At 36.9% G+C, this 18,929-nt stretch overlaps 1 protein-coding gene across 9 annotated transcripts in view; it reads left to right on the forward strand.

Moving 5' to 3' along the window:
• Positions 1-18,929, forward strand: part of ANKIB1 (ankyrin repeat and IBR domain containing 1) — a 238,061-nt gene that overhangs the window by 171,879 nt on the left and 47,253 nt on the right. For all 9 annotated transcript variants that reach the window (XM_057549575.1, XM_057549574.1, XM_028162265.2 and 6 more), the window contains 2 exons: positions 9,673-9,855; positions 14,769-14,886. In XM_057549575.1, the coding sequence (XP_057405558.1) occupies positions 9,673-9,855; positions 14,769-14,886 (301 nt within the window). The remainder of the gene's footprint in view (positions 1-9,672; positions 9,856-14,768; positions 14,887-18,929) is intronic.

Here is an 18,929-nt window from a genome sequence, read left to right on the forward strand (position 1 = left end):
TCAATGGAGGTTGTCAAAGCATAGGTAAATATTCAGCAACCATTCAAATGGAGAAACACCAGTGGGGCCCATGACGTTGCCTCACAAATGGTGTTTGATTAATAAATTGGAGATGTGGAATTGCGAAGCCATTGGTGCAGGGCTGGATTAAAAACATCTTAATCATAGAGTTCTTTTGGGAACTTGCAGGTGTGACAGTATCAGTGGCTAAATATTTTATATATATATGTATATGTATATACATATATATACATTTTTATATATGTATATACATATATATATATGGAATATCTAGCCCTGAAGTTTCTTATGTTGCTGCCTAGTTGACAGTGGACATTCCAACAGTCTCTCAAATTCAGTGTTTCCAAAACTGTACTCAGTCTTCTCTACCCACCAGCTCCTCCTCTTGACTGCCTTATTCCTATTAATGAGGCTACCATCATCCCCATATCTAGTCTTGATACCTGGATTTACCTTGGGACTGTTTTTGTTTTGTTTTGTTTTTGCATCAAACTTATGCCACTCATTTGCAGAATGGAACTCTTCCTTGCCTCTTTTGGCCAGCCCCTTCTTTTTATCTCTGTTGGCCACCTTCTAACAACAGGTGCTTATATCAAATCCTCACTTTGTATTTTTCCGAACTTCCTTGAGTAGGAAAATTTGGAGTTTCACAAATATTTATCATTCAAAATTATTTATGAGATAAAAGTAACACAAAGAGGAGTGGGCTGCAATTGTTTGAAAATTAGAAATGCTTATATGTTGAACATTTATTAAGGCAAACTATAATTAAAGCCCCTTTAATTCTAATTTTTTCATATTTCAAAGAATTATTTCAAGGGTAAGCAAACTTTTTTCTGTGAAAGCCCAGATAGTAAATATTTTAGGCAACTGCTCAACTATGCCACAGTATCCTGAAAGCAGCCATAGACAATATATAAGTGAGCATGGCAGTGTTCCAATAAAACTTAGTTTATGGACATTCCCACTTGAATTTCTTATAATATTCACATATCACAAAATAATCTTTTGATTCTTTTCAACCATTTTAAAATGTAAAAATAGTTTTTAGTTTGTGGGCTATACAGGAACAGGCAGCAGGCTAGATTTGGCTCACAGGCCTTAGTTTGCAGTGGACCCCTGCATTATGCAAAGATTGGGAGAGGAAAGCAAAGATGACTCCACACTATAGAAGCTTATTTTAAATATGTAAAATAACATTATCAATATGTAGCAAGTCCTGTATGCTTTAACTATACAAAGAACTTTAAAAATACTATGTAATGGATGCCCAGCGCACAAAAACGGAACTCCATTAAAATATAAATGTTACAAGAATTTAATACTATAAAAAACACACTGTTTTCTTGGTTGCTGAGTTTTTGTTTTTCCACTTTGGAATAGAGATGTACTTTGGAGAGGAATGATGGGTTAGGTATATTAGCAAGGCCCAATTAAAAGTTTAGTGATTTTTCCTCCCCTTGGCGGACTTCCCTAGATCAAGCCTAGTCATTAGGCCTCATTTTATTTATATTGGTGCTTCACCCGTCATAGTGATTCAAGAAATGGTTGATGTGACAGAGGTGATTGTTGTGTTTGATAGTGCTTCAGCTCTTTGTGAAAAGCATTTTTTAAAACGAGTATTATCTTTAGATATTTCCTATGCATCCTTGTCCTACTTGCTTATTCAAAGCTTTAAGTGTAGCTGCTTATTGTTAGATCAAGTAAAGGTCACTAGAAAACCAAAGGTGGTAAGTCACACTTCCTTTTACAGCTACAGGGGCTATTTGACACTCTGGCAGCTATCAGAGTATTTCACACTTCATTGAAAAGCCAAGAAAATCATTCACAAATCATACTGAAGAGTTTTACTTAATTATATTGTGTTTTTAGCACCTGGGGTTTTAAAACTGTAAAAAGAATACAGAAATTATAGTCTCAGCTCAGCAACTGAGTAACTTTGCCTGTTTCTGGGCCTCAGTTTTCTAATTTTTAATCAAGAAAGTTATGATTTCATTATTGCCTCCAAAACATTATGATGCTAAGAGCTATTAATTATTTAGGCATTAACTGTTACAGGCATTGAAGGGAAGGAAACATCATTTAAATTTTACTTAGCCCAGAAGATTTCATGGGTAGTAGTAATATCTGAGTGGATGAGATTTCAGTTTAAGCATTTGGAGGAGGCTACTCAAAATGTGGCCCTCAGCACATTTTGCAGCATCAGTAACGCCTGGGAGCTTGTTATAAATACAAATTCTTGTGCCCCACAGACCTCCAGATTCCAAATCAGAATCTCTGGTGGTAGACTCCAGGAATGCTTTAAGCAAGTTTTACTGGTTATTCGTTTGCATGTTGTAGTTTGAGAAGCACTGTTCTAGGTCTCAAACATATGCAGATTGAAGTATTTTGCAGAGGTTTGTTAAGACAGATGACTTAAAATGAAGATAGAAGCCATACTAAGTACAAATACTAATGCCAAGAATTTTGGATTTATTTATAGAAAATTGAGCCATTTAAATTTTTGATTGGTGGAGTGCTATTATGAAAGCAAATATAGTAAGATTAGCCTAATGGTTATAATGTAGAATAAGAGTTGAAGGGGGGGGGGGACTTCTAAAGGAGTGGTTCTTAAAGCCTCGCTACCCAGACAGTGGTCCTCAGACTGGCATTGGCATGAATTTGGGTACTTGTTGGGAATGCAGAATCTCAGGCCTCATCTCAGATCAGCTGAGTCTGAATTTGTAGTTTAACAAGAACCCCAAGGTAATTCATTCATACTCACATTAAAGTTTGAGAATCCTTGGCTTAGAGCAGTAGTCTGTGGGACATACAATGGAATCACCTGTAAAGAGTTCATATATTTAATCCCCACTCTAGATCACCCTAATATGACTATCAGACTACCCAGATGATTCGTAAACAATTTGGAAACCTTTGTGCTGAAACAGTGGTTGTAACCATGTCTGCACAAAAAATCCGATAGTGTAGACCATATCTCAAATCAATAAAATTGGAATTTCTGAGAGTGGACCCCAGTCACTAGTATATTAAACTTCTCCAGATGATTCTAGTGTACAGCCAAGGTTGAAAACCAGTGTACTAGAGGGAGTGACAGGAGTTAGAATATTATTGCACTAATTCTGCTGTGAACTGATAAAGGGCCTGGATTTGTATGGTGGTATTAGAAATGGAAAGAATGAGGCAGATGCATTTAGGTGACTTGGTTAGTTGATACAAGAAAGTAAGGGAGAGAAAGGTTAAAAATGATGGAGACTTTAAAATGTTAATATTAACAATGTTGAGCTGTCTTTGGATAATATAATTTTCTCTCTTTGATTTTTTTTGCATTTTGTGTAACAATCTGCTATCATATCTATAATTAGAGTAAAATAAATTAACTTTATTTTTAAGTAAACTGAGCATGGTTTTGAACCTAGTTCACTTTGAAGCCTGCTAACAATTGACAGACATTTAAAAAGTGAGATGAGGTGTTGTATGTCAACTACACTTTAGTAGTAAAAAGAAAAAAAAAATTAAAAGTGAGATGAGGTGAAGGAATTGGTTAGAAGGAAAGGAGAATATCTTGCGTTTTCATTTAGAAGGAGATTGCGGTCTTAGATTATCCACATGAAATGATATTCAGGCTATGGAAGATTAGAACTAACTGGGAGTAATGAATATAGATTTAGAATTAAATGTTATCTGCAAGATAAGGTATAGATGAGAAATCCAAGAAAAAGACTTTATAGATAAAATTACAGAATTAAAGTCAGCATCAACTTGGAGAATGCCTGTGTTTAAAGGAAGTGAGAACAATAAGTGGCCTACAACAAAAACCAAAAAAGCAGAGAAGAGAACCAAAATAATACATTGTCGAGGATGCCAAGAGAAGAATTTCAAGGAGAGGAGGTAGTCAGTCATTTGATGTGCTTCAGAAAGGGCAAGGAATTACAAGACTGATAAGGCTGTTGGATTTGAGAGGTATTAATGACTTTCAGGAATATTATAGTGAAATGGGCAGAGTAGAAGTCAGATTGCTGGGAGAAATTGAGTAATTTGCTGAGGAAGCAGAGGGACAGCGGGTGTCAGTCACTAATTTGACAGATGTGGCCAAGAGAGAAAGTAAAGTATTGGGGAAATGACAAGAAGGCTAACAGAATTAAGATAGGGGACTCCTGTACCAGGAGCCAGTAGAAAGTCAGAGAGTGAAGATGGAGGGAGTAATGGAGTGCTCAAGGTCATAGAGGAAACAGATGAGGAAATGGTAATTTTACAACCAGAAGAGACTAAGAATCATCTTTTTTTTACATTTTTTCTCAAGATTATGTAAGCCTCATTTTATAGATGGACCTGGTAAACTGAGACTTACAGAAGTTAAATGACTTGTTCAGAGTCAACCAAACATTTAGATGATGGATCAAAGGGGTGGGAAGGGATTTGTCATGAACTAGGGGCTGTCCTTCCCCTCTTCCGCTGGGATTATGAACAGAAAGGAAGGCAAAATCGATAAACAGATGCGCTGAGATAGTGATAATTGGGTGTTTCTTTTAAGGTAGAAAATTGTATGTACCACCAAGTGTCTGAGATAGGCTAAAAAACACATTTGAATAAAATATTCAGTTCTCCTTACTTGAGAGTGGAGAAAATGATACTTAGAATGCTTTGGTTGAAGCATTTAAAAACTACCTCTTCAGAACCATGTGTAACACCCTATTATGTAAAAGCAAAACACCTGACTTTATGCAGCAAAAGTTTAACAGATATCTTGACATCTTCTGCTTTCTTGTGTTCCAGCCTTAGGCCCCAAAGGTCAGTATGCTGAAATTCTTTTTCAAAAAGTAATCCTCCGATGTCAGGCAGTACTGCTGATAGCTAGCTAGCTTCTATGCCAAAGGTAGCATATACGTTGATTTTCCTTGCCAAGACAAATGCTGTAAACATGGACCCTCCATTCCATCACTGATTATGAGTTTCTGTCCAGGTACCAATTGCAGCAATGAGATACAGGTTTTTGTGGCCCCTCACCCCACTCCCATCAGACTCATTTGGGGACTCCTTTCGAATTACCAATCAAGGCAAGAAGTCTCAAGTTCTAAAAACGGTCAACAGTGGCTCTCAACAATGACTTCTCGCACATCCCCTCTCCTCACATCTCCTCTCCACACGTCCTTTTTTTTTTTTTTTTTTAAACCCCAAGGAATGCAGTCTATACTCTGGAAGGTTCCTCTTACCAATATTCTGGAATGGCACAGCCTCTTAAATTTTGTTGTCTTTGCTTTTGCTAAAGACTAGGGTGATTAAGTTAAAGATGATTTATCTTGCTTGCTAATATTTAGAATCTCTTCTGTGGTAGTATCTGTTGTGGAAGTAAATCAATTCATGGCTTTGAAAGCCATTCCAGTGTGCATTTTAGAAATCATTTTCTGCTACTCTGAATAACAAAGAACCATAGAGTAAAGTCAGCTCTCAGTTCTGTAGCAGCCAGAAGCAAATAGTCTGTTTTGTGTTAGTGAAGCAGAAAGGCTGAAAACAGTAACAGACCCTGCAATAGGTATGATAAGTCTGTGGACTTAATACAAGTCGCCAGTATTGAACAGAGAAGGTAATATGAATATGTCAGTTTCCATGCCACACAGGCCATAGTCTAGGGTCATTGCTTGTCAAACTTTAATGTGCATAAGGATCTCATAGCGGATTAGTCTCCAAAATTTACAAACAACTCATGAGGCTTAATATCATCAAAACAAACAACCCAATCAAAAAATAGGCAGAAGACCTAAATAGACATTTCTCCAAAGAAGACATACAGATGGCCAATGGGCACATGAAAAGATGTTCAACATCGCTAGTTATTAGAGAAATGCAAATCAAAACTACAATGAGATATCACCTCACACCAGTCAAGATGGCTATCATCAAAAAATCCACAAACAATAAATGCTGGAGAGGATGTGGAGAGAAGGGAACCCTCCTACACTGTTGGTGGGAATGTAAACTGGTACAGCCACTATGGAGAACAGTATGGAAGTTCCTTAGAAAGCTAAAAATAAAACTACCATATGACCCTGCAATCCCACTACTGGGCGTATACCCAGAAAAAAACATAATTCAAAAAGCACATGCACCCCAATGTTCATTGCAGCACCGTTTACAATAGCCAAGACATAGAAGCAACCTAAATGTCCATCAACAGATGAATGGATAAAGAAGATGTGGTATATATATGCAATGGAATATTACTCAGCCACTAAAAAGAATGAAATAATGCCATTTGCAGCAACATGGATGGACCTAGAGATTGTCATACTGAGTGAAATAAGTCAGAGAAAGAGAAATATCATATGATATCCCTTATATGTGGAATTTAAAAAGAAATGATACAAATGAACTTATTTACAAAACAGAAACAGACTCACAGACCTACAGAACAAACTTATGGTTACCAGGGGGGAAGGATGGGGGGAAAGAATAGTCGGGTAGTTTGGGATCAACATGTATACACCGCTATATTTAAAATCAATAACCAACAAGGACCTAATGTATAGCACAGGGAACTCTGCTCAATGTTATGTGGCAGCCTGGATGGGAGGGGAGTTTAGGGGAGAATGGATACACGTATATGTATGGCTGAATCCCTTTGCTGTGCACCTGAAACTATCACAACATTGTTAATCGGCTATACTCCAATACAAAATAAAAAGTTAAAACAAAAAAAAAAAAGAATCTTCTGGAGATGAGAATCAGATTCTGATTTAGAGGCCTGGAGTGGGAGGGGCTTGGGTGGTAGCCCTGAGAGTCAGCATTTCTAACAAACCCCCTGGTGTCCCCAGACCACATTTAGACTAAAAAGGTTCCAGGTGGTAAATAGCAGCTGATATGACCTTGCCTTCAGGCTCTAAAAGGTGGCTGCAACAGTGACAGCTGAGAGCTGTTGCTTCACAGATTTTTTTTCTGTAAAGGGCCAGATGTAATGGGTAAATATTTTAAGCTTTGTGACCATAAGTCTATGTTTCATATTCTTCTTGGTTTGTTTGTTTGCTTGTTTTTACAACTTAAAAAATGTTTTAAACCATCTTAACTCTGAGGTATACCTTTGGCTTAGAGCAAGAAGCCAAAGTCATATCCATTGGGCTTGTCAAGTTAGCCCGTGGCTTCCAGGCCTGGCATTGGTATAAGTCCCTTATTTTATCAGGGCCTCTTGGGATGACTGTGGAGGAACCATAAGGATGACAGTTCCAAAAGCAATAAAAGAACTTTACAGGAAGATCCGTGTGTTTGTTGGAGGGAGAGGAGATAAAATTATTTGGAAGAAAATGAAAAGAAGCTACCATTCTTATTAACCCACATAAAAAATGAAATTCTCTAAAAAGTATTCACATTTAGATCATAAATAAGATCTGGCCAGAACTTTATGGTGGGCCCAGAATACATTTGACTTCTTTATTTTGTGATCAGCCTATTCTTTGAGTCAGTACAATGTCCAGTCATGGTTAAGAACTTGGTCAAACTTGTGTCTGAATCCCAGTAGTTGAGTAACTTTGGTCAACTTGTTTAACTCTTCTGAAACATTATAATATCCCTGGCACTTGGGGTTGTTAATATTAGGTAAGAATATGTATTTGAAGCCCCAGCATAGTGCTTAGCACTTAGAAAACAATAAGTGGTGGCTGTTACTGTGTTGTTATGGTTGTGACTGAATTCTATAAAAGAATCAGCTCCGTGACTAATTGTCAGGCTGTCGTTTAGGGTTGTCCTAGATTATGGCCCTCATGGTATTCATGTCCTTGTTAATGTCTCTGCAGACATACTGGGGAACCTTGAACCTATAGCCCTTAATAACAACATATTTAACTTCTGCAAAACCAGCAGAAACCTCAGTAGTGAACAAGTCAAGTCCCTATTCCATGTATTTTTAAAAGTGGGATTTCCTTGGGCGAAATCCTACCTTTAAATATCAAGAGATTTGGTAGAGTATCTTCCCAACTTGGCTATCAGTAGCTATTCCCATTGCTTATTTTGAGGAATATTGAGAACAGTTTTGCTCCCATTGCTTATTTGGAGGAATATTGAAAACAGTTTTGCTTCAGTGATTTGCTCAACCGAATTTTATTTCAGCGTTTAGCTGGATAATGAATGATACAAATGAAAACTTTTGTCCGCCTTGTCAGGACATCCAGGTGTTAGTGGTTAAAGTAACAGTATTGGCTGTGTCCTTCTTGTTTAAGAAAGATTTATAGAAATGTATAAAATTTAGAGCATTGAATGACTATAAAATTATTCATTTTTAAGTAAAACTTTGGATTGGACAGAATGCTTAAGAATTTCTTTGTAAAGTTTAAGAAATTGGTTTGTTGTTGTTTTTAACCAAAGGAAGTCATCTTTTTTTTTTAAATAAATTTATTTATTTCATTATTTATTTGTATTTTTGGCTGCGTTAGGTCTTTGTTGCTGTGCATGGGCTTTCTCTGGTTACAGCAAGCGGGGGCTCCTCTTCGTTGCAGTGTGCGGGCTTCTCATTGCGGTGGCTTCTCTTGTTGGGAGCACGGGCTCTAGGCGTGGGCTTCAGTAGTTGTGGCATGCGGACTCAGTAGTTGTGGCTCGCGGGCTCTAGAGTGCAGGCTCAGTAGTTGTGGCACACGGGCTCAGTTACTCTGTGGCATGTGGGATCTCCCTGGGCCAGGGCTCGAACCCGTGTCCCTTGCATTGGCAGGCAGATTCTTAACCACTGTGCCACCAGGGAAGCCTCAAAAGGAAGTCATCTTAACGCTAATAAGCAAGAATTGCTAATCTTAAAATTAGAAGCCACTGGTATCTAAATAACTTTTATTGTCATTTCAGATACATACTGTTGAATTTTTGTTATGCTTACTTTATTAAAATTTTTTAATAGGCAGCATGAAATAACTTGTCATTTAAATCTATAGTTGCAAGTTTTTTTTGTTTTGTTTTTTTAATTTATTTATTTATTTTTGGCTGCATTGGGTCTTCGTTGCTGCGTGCGGGCTTTCTCTAGTTGTGGCGAGTGGGGGCCACTCTTCCTTGCGGTACGCGGGCTTCTCATCGACGTGGCTTCTCTTGTTGGAGAGCAGGGGCTCTAGGTGCGCCGGCTTCAGTAGTTGTGGCTCAAGGGCCCTAGAGCACAGGCTCAGTAGTTGTGGCGCACAGGCTTAGTTGCTCCACGGCATGTGGGATCTTCCCGGACCAGGACTGTAACCCGTGTCCCCTGCATTAGCAGGCGGATTCTTTTTAGAACTTTTTTTTTTTTTTTTTTTAATTTTTATTTATTTATTTATTTATTTATTTATTTTTGGCTGTGCTGGGTCTTCGGTTCGTGCGAGGGCTTTCTCTAGTTGTGGCAAGTGGGGGCCACTCTTCATCGCGGTGCGGGTACCGCTCTTCATCGCGGTGCGCGGGCCTTTCACTATCGCGGCCCCTCCCGTTGCGGGGCACAGGCTCCAGACGCGCAGGCTCAGCAGCTGTGGCTCACGGGCCCAGCTGCTCCGTGGCATGTGGGATCTTCCCAGACCAGGGCTCGAACCCGTGTCTCCTGCATTAGCAGGCAGATTCTCAACCACTGCGCCACCAGGGAAGCCCCAGCAGGCGGATTCTTAACCACCGCGCCACCAGGGAAGTCCTATAGTTGAAAGTTTTTGAAAAAATCTTTTTTAGCTTTTAGTAAAACATGGAGGAGACTTGTTTGCTGAGAATGAGAATAAAGATACTCCTTGTGATTGTGCTGAAAAGCAACACCACAAAGATTTGGCCCTCAATCTGGAATCTCAAATGGTATTCTCACGAGATCCTGAAGCTGAAGAAATAGAAGCTGAATATGCTGCATTAGACAAACGAGAGGTAAGTTTTTTTTAATTAAAAAACTATATGGATTTTATATTAAATTTTATTTTTTTCTTCTTTAAAACCCAGTCTGTGTGGTCTTCTTTGCAATATGCTAAATATCCTGTGATCTACATAGCCATAAGTATGAAAATACATCTAGAAAACCTGGAGGTGGTGTCTGTCCTTTAGCATATGTAAGTATGTTTAATTACATATAAATAGAGATGCTGACTCCAGGACTCCAGTCCTGTACTTCAGTCTCTGCCTGTCTTCTGGATTGCTCTTACCAACAAACATGCTTTGGTAACTCCCATCTTAAAAAACAAAACAACCTCTCCGTTGACCACTCTTCCCCAGCCCTGTCCCTGTCCCCCTTCACTTGTAGCCCCATATCTCTGATCTTCATATGAGAAAAACAAAACTTAAGAGCTGTCTATACATACCAACTTCCTCACCTTCCCTTCACTCTTCAGCCCATTGCAGTGTGACTTTCTTCCCTTCTACTCTGATGGAACTGCACTGATGTGGACATCAAGAGTCACTGTGTTGCCAAATCCAGTAGGTGCTTTTCTCTCCTCATCTTACTTGAATTCCTCAGCACCACTTGACATAATTAACCACTCCATTAGTGAAACACTCTTCCCTTGGCCTCAGCGACATTGCTTTCTGGTTTTCCTCTAAGTCTTCCTTGTCTCAGTAAACATTACCTCCATCCACTCAAGCATAAATGTGGCAAGCATTCTCGATTCCTCACATCCAAGCAGTCTGGGAATTCTGTCAGTTTACCTTCAAAGTTATAACCTATATCCATTTACTCCTCCCATTCTCTACTCCTACCTCCCTAGGTCCTCTCCACCTTCACTTCTCATCCGAAATACTCTAGTAGTTTCCTGACTGGTCTTCTTCCTTCTGTTCTCGTCCCCTTAGAATCCATTTTGTGCACAGTAGAAAGAGTGCCTTTTAAACTTAAATTAGGTCATATCACTTAAACCATAGAGTGACTTTTCATAGCACTTAGAATAAAATCCAAACTGTTTGCTCAGATATAAGACCTTATATGGTCTCGCCACTGTTTACCTCTCCAACATGATCTCAAATGTTCTTTCCTGACACACTTTGCTCTAATTGTAGTACCTAGACTATACTAAGGCTTTTGCATTTCCTGTTCCTTATGTCTAAAATCATCTCCCAAGTTTTCTCTTGACTATATCAGTTCTGCAGAGAGGCAGTCTTAGACCATTCTTTCTGAAGTAGACCCCTCTCCTTCCATTATTCTTTACCATCTACCCTGTTTATTTTTCGTAGCACTTATCACATGCTGTAATTATTTTGTTTATATATTTTTATAGTTTACTTGTTTACTGCCTTTCTCTTTTATTAGATTGTCAACTTTATGAGGGTCAGAACCATAACTGCCTTATTTAGCAGAATATTTTCAGTGTCTAACACACTGCATGCACAGTGGGCATCCATAAATATTTCTTAAATAAAGAAATTATTATAAGACACAGTAAATTTTTTCCTCTAAAAACGATTCTGATTCTTCAGTGTTCAGTGCTAACTTGATTCTGAGAGGACTTATATAACTATTATTTGTATGTGTTTAGGCACTTTTATTTGCCATTCCTCTTTAAATTACTTTTCTTTTTCTTTCTTTGTATCAGTATTGGACTGCTTTGAAGGTTATTGCTGGTTTGTGTTAATCTGAAAAAGAAGCAGTTTATCTTTGCGGCAGGAAAGAGAAAGGCACCTTCATTTTAATCCCTCCTGCAGAAGAAAGGGGTACTGCCCACTTGGAACTGAGCAATGTATTGAAATGCTTCACATGACCTAGTTATAGTTCCATTGCAGAAATTCAGAGTGAATATGTTCATGAAGGCAATATGTCTTTCTCCTTCAAGGACTATTTTTCTTCCATTGTAACTTATTTAAGTTTTAAACTGTGCATTAAAAAAAAAGAATCTGTACAGATTGCTTTATATCAATATTATTCCTTTCTTAATGTATCTAAAGTCAAATTTTATTTGGTTCAACATAAATTAGGTAGAATAATGGCTAATCTGAAAAAGAACATTTAGGAAATATACCAGGAAATAAACAGTTGCCACCACTGGGAATATCAGGAAATATTGGTTTTCATTGCTGAGGCAGGGAAGATACCTGGAGTCCCAAATCTGAACTTGGAACACAGTTTCTAGAAGCAATGTTATATATAGTGTATAAATTCTAGACTGGAATGAGTACTACAAATTTAATCATTAAAGAATTTGGTAGGTTTTTGCAGGACAAAGTGTGGTTCATAAATTAGCTTAAAAGCAAACTGTACATGATGATTTGGGGGCACTTTTTAAAGGATAGTTTGGATTAAATTTCTCCTTTTTCCTTTTTTAGTTAATCCCTATATAGAATAGTTTAGGTTAAATTTTTATTTTTCTTTCCACTTAAGGTTATAGGATACCTGTAATATGTAGAGATTCATGGCAGTATAGCTGAATGCATATATAGGTGTAGTAGACTATTAATACAGTGTGATATGAAATGTATTCAGCATTAAGTTTTTACTATCATTTGTAAAAAGAGTAACACTGCAGACTGATTGAGTGCGTGCTCTGCCCCTGTTTAAAGCTTTTTAACATCCCCAGTGATTTTTCTTCAATATATTTTTTTTTTTTGGCCGTGCTGAGTGGCATGTGGGATCTTAGTTCCCTGACCAGGGATCGGACCCGCGCCCCCTGCATTGGAAGCACGGAGTCTTAACCACTGGACAGCCAGGGAAGTTCTTTATTTTTTTAATTAAAATTTTTTCAGCCAAACACCCACTTTATAAGAAGAAGCAGAATGAAAATTTTAAATATTCATTATTCTACCACTTATAAATAATACTTGTAACATTTTGCCTTCCATTTTTCATCAGTGTGATGATATTGTACATTTTACATCCTGTAGTTTCTTTTTTTTCCTTTACATTTTTTGATATTCACAAACTCATCATGGAAAACATTTTGAATGACTGCTAACTACTCTAACATGTAGATGTCCTATAACTCCCTTAAAGTACATTTGGGATACTTGCATTTTGTCACTTTTAAAAGTAACATTGCAATTGACCAGTTTTGTTCACATTGTGACTAGACCTTAGGATAGATTCCTGTAAGTAAAGTTATTGAGTCACAAGATCAGTATTTTAAAGGCTCATGATACGTGATGCTTAGTCATTAAATGATAATCCAATTTCTGTTTTTACCCACAGTACATCAGAGGGCCATCTCACTGCAACCTTACCAATATTGAGGGGTGTTTTTTTTTTTTTTTTTTCCAAACCTTGGCCAGTTTGTTAGGTAAAGAGTTTGTATACTTAAGGATGTTTATGTTTTTATAACTTTTGACATTTTAAATTTACTGATTGTCACAAATTCCTTATATATTAAAAGCAACACACTTTTTATGTTTAAATCTTGGCAGTTTCTTTTGCAGTCAAGTCTGTCAGTCTTTCCTGTCATTAATACACTCATTGCTTATATATGCTTCCCTGCCAGAAGACATCTTAGGATCAGGAAACTTATATCAACTGAGAGAAATTATCCCTGGTGAATAGAGTTCCCACCATATGGGGTTAAGTAAGAATTGATGAAATGGTTTCCATGATAATCAAAAAAACAAAGCAAGAAATAAAGATAATATCTAATTTTAAAGTATCTATAAATCAGCTATAAGGGATAGGGCTTACTGACTGCCCAGAACTCTCTGGAATGTGTGATAGATGTTACCAAAGGACATCCTCAATGGTTGTTATTCTGATAAGTATTTGAGAATTTCTACTGCTTTTTAAGTTATGGTCTTTAGTTCTATGCTTACTGCAGTAAGCTGGTTACATCTGTTTAAAGGATTGAAATAGATATGTGTATCAATATTAATAATAAAAACACAATATTGAATAAAAATAAAAGCAAATTACTTAGCAATATATTTAATGTTATGCCATAATATTATGATAGCTACAAATCAAATTCATGATAGTGATTGCCATAAGCAAGGATGGGGAAAATTAGGGAAATGTAATGGGGAAAGCATGTCACAGGTTATTTTAGCTTTTATAAATTTCTGAATAGTGAGACATTTGTGATTTTATTCCTTGTATGTTTTCTGTTAAAAGCAAAGAAAAAAAAGTATAAAGGATAACAAAAGAATTTTAAAAACCTGAAATGATACAGTACCTTTATGAAGAAAACTAAGAAGCATTAACACTTGAATAAACAGAATACATTTATAAGAAGTTGAATAGTATGTCATAATCACTTCTCTCCAAATTAATTAATAGGTATCATGTAATCCCACTAGCAATCCAGATTGTATCTCAATAAGTGTAAATGTTGGTGGTTCAGTGATTAAAAGTGAGTCTAAGTGAAGACATATATTGATATATTCACACACAATTGATTTGCAAAAAGAAAAGACTGGATAAAAATACTTGAGAACTTTAATCATGACTATTGCTCAGTGGTGGGATTATAGATTTTTATTTCTATTTCTTTTTTGTATTATTCAGATTTTTTTTTTTTTTTTTTTTTTTTTTTTACTAGGTGCAAAGCCTTTATTAGGGCTGTTATATACAAGCCTGGAAACAGTCTCTTCCCTATTCAGATTTTTAAAACTATGAAGTAAGGTGGTTTTGTCATTTTAGTATGATTCTTTTGTTTTAGAATGATAAGGTACATGAGACTAGGCATCCACTTTCCAGCTTAAAAAAGACTCGTGAGAGAATAGTTTGAAGTCCATGATAGTGGAACATACAGAGCCTTTTTAACTTCATTGCCAAAGTGGAACTGGAAGGTTAAATAAATGATAATCATATATATTTATTTATAGGCATTTAGAACTTCCTAATAGTATCATAGCCAATTTAACTTTTTTTTTTCTTCTTTTTAAAGCCATATGAAGGATTAAGACCTCAGGATCTTCGTAGATTGAAAGATATGCTTATTGTGGAAACAGCAGACATGCTCCAGGCTCCACTATTTACTGCTGAAGCTTTACTTCGAGCTCATGGTAATGAAAGAAATGTGCTTCTGATAACACGAGTGCCTTTTGAAACTTTTCAGAGTTAAAAGGTGGCTATTTTAATGTTTTAATATAAAACAAAATAGTTTGCTAAACAAGCCTAAGTTCATTTTTGTGCAGTAGTTACTGCGGTACTCAGCATCCTCATAACATTTTGTATTTTGAAGTATAAACTGGCTGTGAATCGTAGAGAGAAACAGGAAATTTCTTTTGAAAATTGAGCTACTAAATCAACTTATAGATTGTCTAATTTTAGAAATGTATCTGATTCGAGCAGGGTTAAGAGTTGGAATCCATAGTCCTAGTCCTGGTTTTGACATTAATTTTTACTAAAGTCAATTAAAGTTAACTAACAATTGTGTTATTAGTATTGTCAGTTGTATTTATTTTATGTAAAAGCTGTTTCTCCCCATGAAATGCACAAAGAGAAATTTAGAGAGGCAAGGCAGGAATATGCTGTTCCTTTTAAGGTTTTTTGTTTGTTTGTTTTTATTTTTTTTGAGGACATTACCAAATTTACTTAGGAAAAGTGCTCAGCTTATTTTAAGTTCTCTGTGCTACTTAGCATAACCATTCTGGGAGTTGTTACATGCTGAGTTGGACCCTCTCATTGCACACTTGATATTTGACATTTTGGCTTATTTCAAAGAGGTTTTTTCTGATTTAGAAATTATTTTTAAAAATAGAAAGGTAAATGGCTGTTCTCATCCAGTAATTTTGAGGCATACCGGTCTGTTTTAACTATAAATCTTTACCATCTATACTAAAATAGAATGTCAACTTCCAAAAATTTTTCTATAACGTTTTGATCAGAAGAAAATTTAAAACTGCATATTTCATCATCCTTTGATCACCTCTGTGAATAATTTGGTATATAACCATCCAGAATCACTAACTTCAATACTGATATTTCCCAGAGTTCTGTACTTGACACTCTTTTCCACTTTATATACCAGTGGCTCTATATTTTAGTATAAATAAGGATAGCCTGGGAAACTAACCAGAGATTCCTAGGACGACTTCCAGAGAGTCTAAGTCTTTAGGTGAGGGATGCAGCATAAAAACGTGTGTTCTAGGGCTTCCCTGGTGGCGCAGTGGTTGAGAATCTGCCTGCCAATGCAGGGGACGCGGGTTCGAGCCCTGGTCTGGGAAGATCCCACATGCTGCGGAGCAACTCGGCCCGTGAGCCACAATTACTGAGCCTGCGCGTCTGGAGCCTGTGCTCGCAACGAGAGGCCGTGATAGTGAGAGGCCCGCGCACCGCGATGAAGAGTGGCCCCCACTTGCCGCAACTAGAGAAAGCCCTCGCACAGAAACGAAGACCCAACACAGCCATACATACATACATACATACATACATAAATTAAAAAAAAAGAATGTAAGCAGACAAGAATATCATTTTAAAAAATTAATTAATTAATTTAAAAAAAAAACCAAAAACCGTGTGTTGTAAACAAGCCTTACGAAGTAGACCGTTTTCTGAGAAACATTGCTGTGCACATTTATCTAATGAAACCAAGGGTTTCAAAAACCACCTAAATAATAAAGAATATATCTACCACCTGACCTTAATAAAGTATTCAAGGCTTTATTTCTAAATGCCTTTTTAACATTTTCTCCTCAACCTAAGGATGTCCACACCTGAACTCATCATTTCTCCCACTGTCTTGATAAATGGACTGCCACATTAATCACCCTAACTAGAAACTGGGAAGTCATGCTTTCCTTCTCCATCTCTATTCCATTTGGCCACAGTCTCATCATTTCTCTTCCTAAATATCTCTCATCCTCTCCCCATCCTCCCTAGCTCTTTCCATTCTCACTGCCACTGACTTAAATTCAGGTTGTCATTATTTTTCATCTAAATTGTAGTCTCCGCTGTTGCCATTCCTCTTCATCCTTATTCATTTTTTATGTTGCATTTTAAAATTTTGAGCATGTAACTCCCCTGCTGAAAAACCCTTCACTGGCTCTCCACAGACTTAAAATATCCCAGCTCTTTAGTAGACCTTCATGACCCAGCCTTCTTTACCTGGGATGTTAATCTTCCCATTTATTTACCCACTCCTGCTTGTCCTTATTAATCACTCTTCCAGGAAACCTTTTCTGCTTATGTGTTCCCAAGTATTCACTGAGAGCCTTCCTGTCTCTTCCCATTATATCTTGTGCATGTATGTGTCGTACACTTAGAATACAATATTGTAATAATCTCTTTATTTGCTTTTCTTCTACATTAACCTGGGAGCTCTTAGAGGACAGCTTTTTATTGTTTTTTGTTTCCACAATATCTGGCATCCCTTAAGCCCTCAGAACATAGTTACAAAATGAATAGATAATATATCTGAAATGTTATTTATATATTTTTAAATCCATCTTTTTATTATAAAACTATTTTTCTCCACTGCCATCTTTTAAAATTTTGAAGTAAATCCTTTGGGGAAAAAATTTAGACCTGGTTCAAAAACGACATTGAGAAATTCAGAAGAGTTTTTAAAATCTTAGAATTTAAAGATAAAATATTTTCCTCTTAGTAATAATACTTAACAGTCATAAAAACTTGTAAAGAAATACCAAATACCTTAAATTGTGTTTCTTTTGTGTGAGGTTCACAGCACCCCGTCCTTTGCTTGAGCTTTCAAGTAAAGTGAGTGCATTTAAACATAATGTAGAGCTGGCATAAAAGTGAAAGCTATTCATCTGTGAGGAGCTGTAACGTGACAGTTGTATTAGTTAGGGTAGGCTGGCTGCTGAAGTGAAAGTATCGAGTCAAACACAGTGAACATTTATTAATCATAATAGTCTAAAGTGTTAGGAATGGGACACGGGCTCTGCTCCACACAGTTGCTCTGACTGACTGAGACTCTGCCATATTAACAAAGTAGCTTCGGAGGTTGCCTGGATTATCTCCATTCCAGACAACCAATCAGAAAGGAAAAAGTGTGGAGAAATAGGTGTGGGAAGGTTTTTGAGCCAGTCCTGGAAGTGGCATAAATCACTCCTGCGCCTCCACTGACCAGAATTCAGTCACATGCTCACACTTAACTGCAAGCAACAGTTCTACTCTGTAGAACTGTTGTGTAGTACTTATGGCCTTTTCTGCCACAGGTATCTACATTCAGCAAAATTATATAATATATCATAATTCTAACTTACAATATTATATAGAATCTAAGGCTAACTTAACCAGTAATTTTATTGTAATTAAAACAAAGATTTTCTTCTCTGGTGTTTACACATTGTGTCATCAAGTATTTTTAAGTGATCACCTCCATTTTCATTCCATTGATATTTCCCTAAGTTACTTCTTTTATATAGTAGGGTCAATTCTAATAACGTGATAACTAATTGAATTTTATTACTTGACATTTGTCTATTCTGTGATAACTTTTTTGATAACTTAAGAGTTCTATATTTCAGTCTCCTATTAAGGCATATAATAGAGGCTAATGCAGGTTTTCAGATGGACATCTCTTCTATATTGTTTAGGTAATATCAGTGACATTTTGATAATCAAATAAGATTTTCAGAGATAAACGATGTTAGTGAATAAAAAAGACAGTGCACAGAGCTACAGTTATACTAATTGCTGTCCAAATCCGGATGGGCTCTGTTTCAGAGCTATTAAACTGAACTATTTGTTAGATTTATAGATTGTATCCTTGGTAACATTCATTCAGCTTTCCACAGGAAAATAGATTTAAGTATTATGTTATCTACTGTCAAATTTAGTCCCAAAGTAATGAGGTTGAAGACAGAAGACAGAAATGTTTGGCAGTATTTACTAAGTAGTAATTGAATTTTAAGGATGACTCTGTTAAGAATACAAAGGTCGGGCTTCCCTGGTGGCGCAGTGGTTGAGAGTCTGCCTGCCAATGCAGGGGACACGGGTTCGAGCCCTGGTCTGGGAAGATCCCACATGCCGCGGAGCAACTACGCCCGTGAGCCACAATTACTGAGCCTGCGCGTCTGGAGCCTGTGCTCCGCAACAAGAGAGGCCGCTACAGTGAGAGGCCCGCGCACCGTGATGAAGA

The sequence above is a fragment of the Balaenoptera acutorostrata genome, chromosome 7 (genome assembly GCF_949987535.1).
Source record: "Balaenoptera acutorostrata chromosome 7, mBalAcu1.1, whole genome shotgun sequence".
NCBI classification, from domain to species: domain Eukaryota; kingdom Metazoa; phylum Chordata; class Mammalia; order Artiodactyla; family Balaenopteridae; genus Balaenoptera; species Balaenoptera acutorostrata.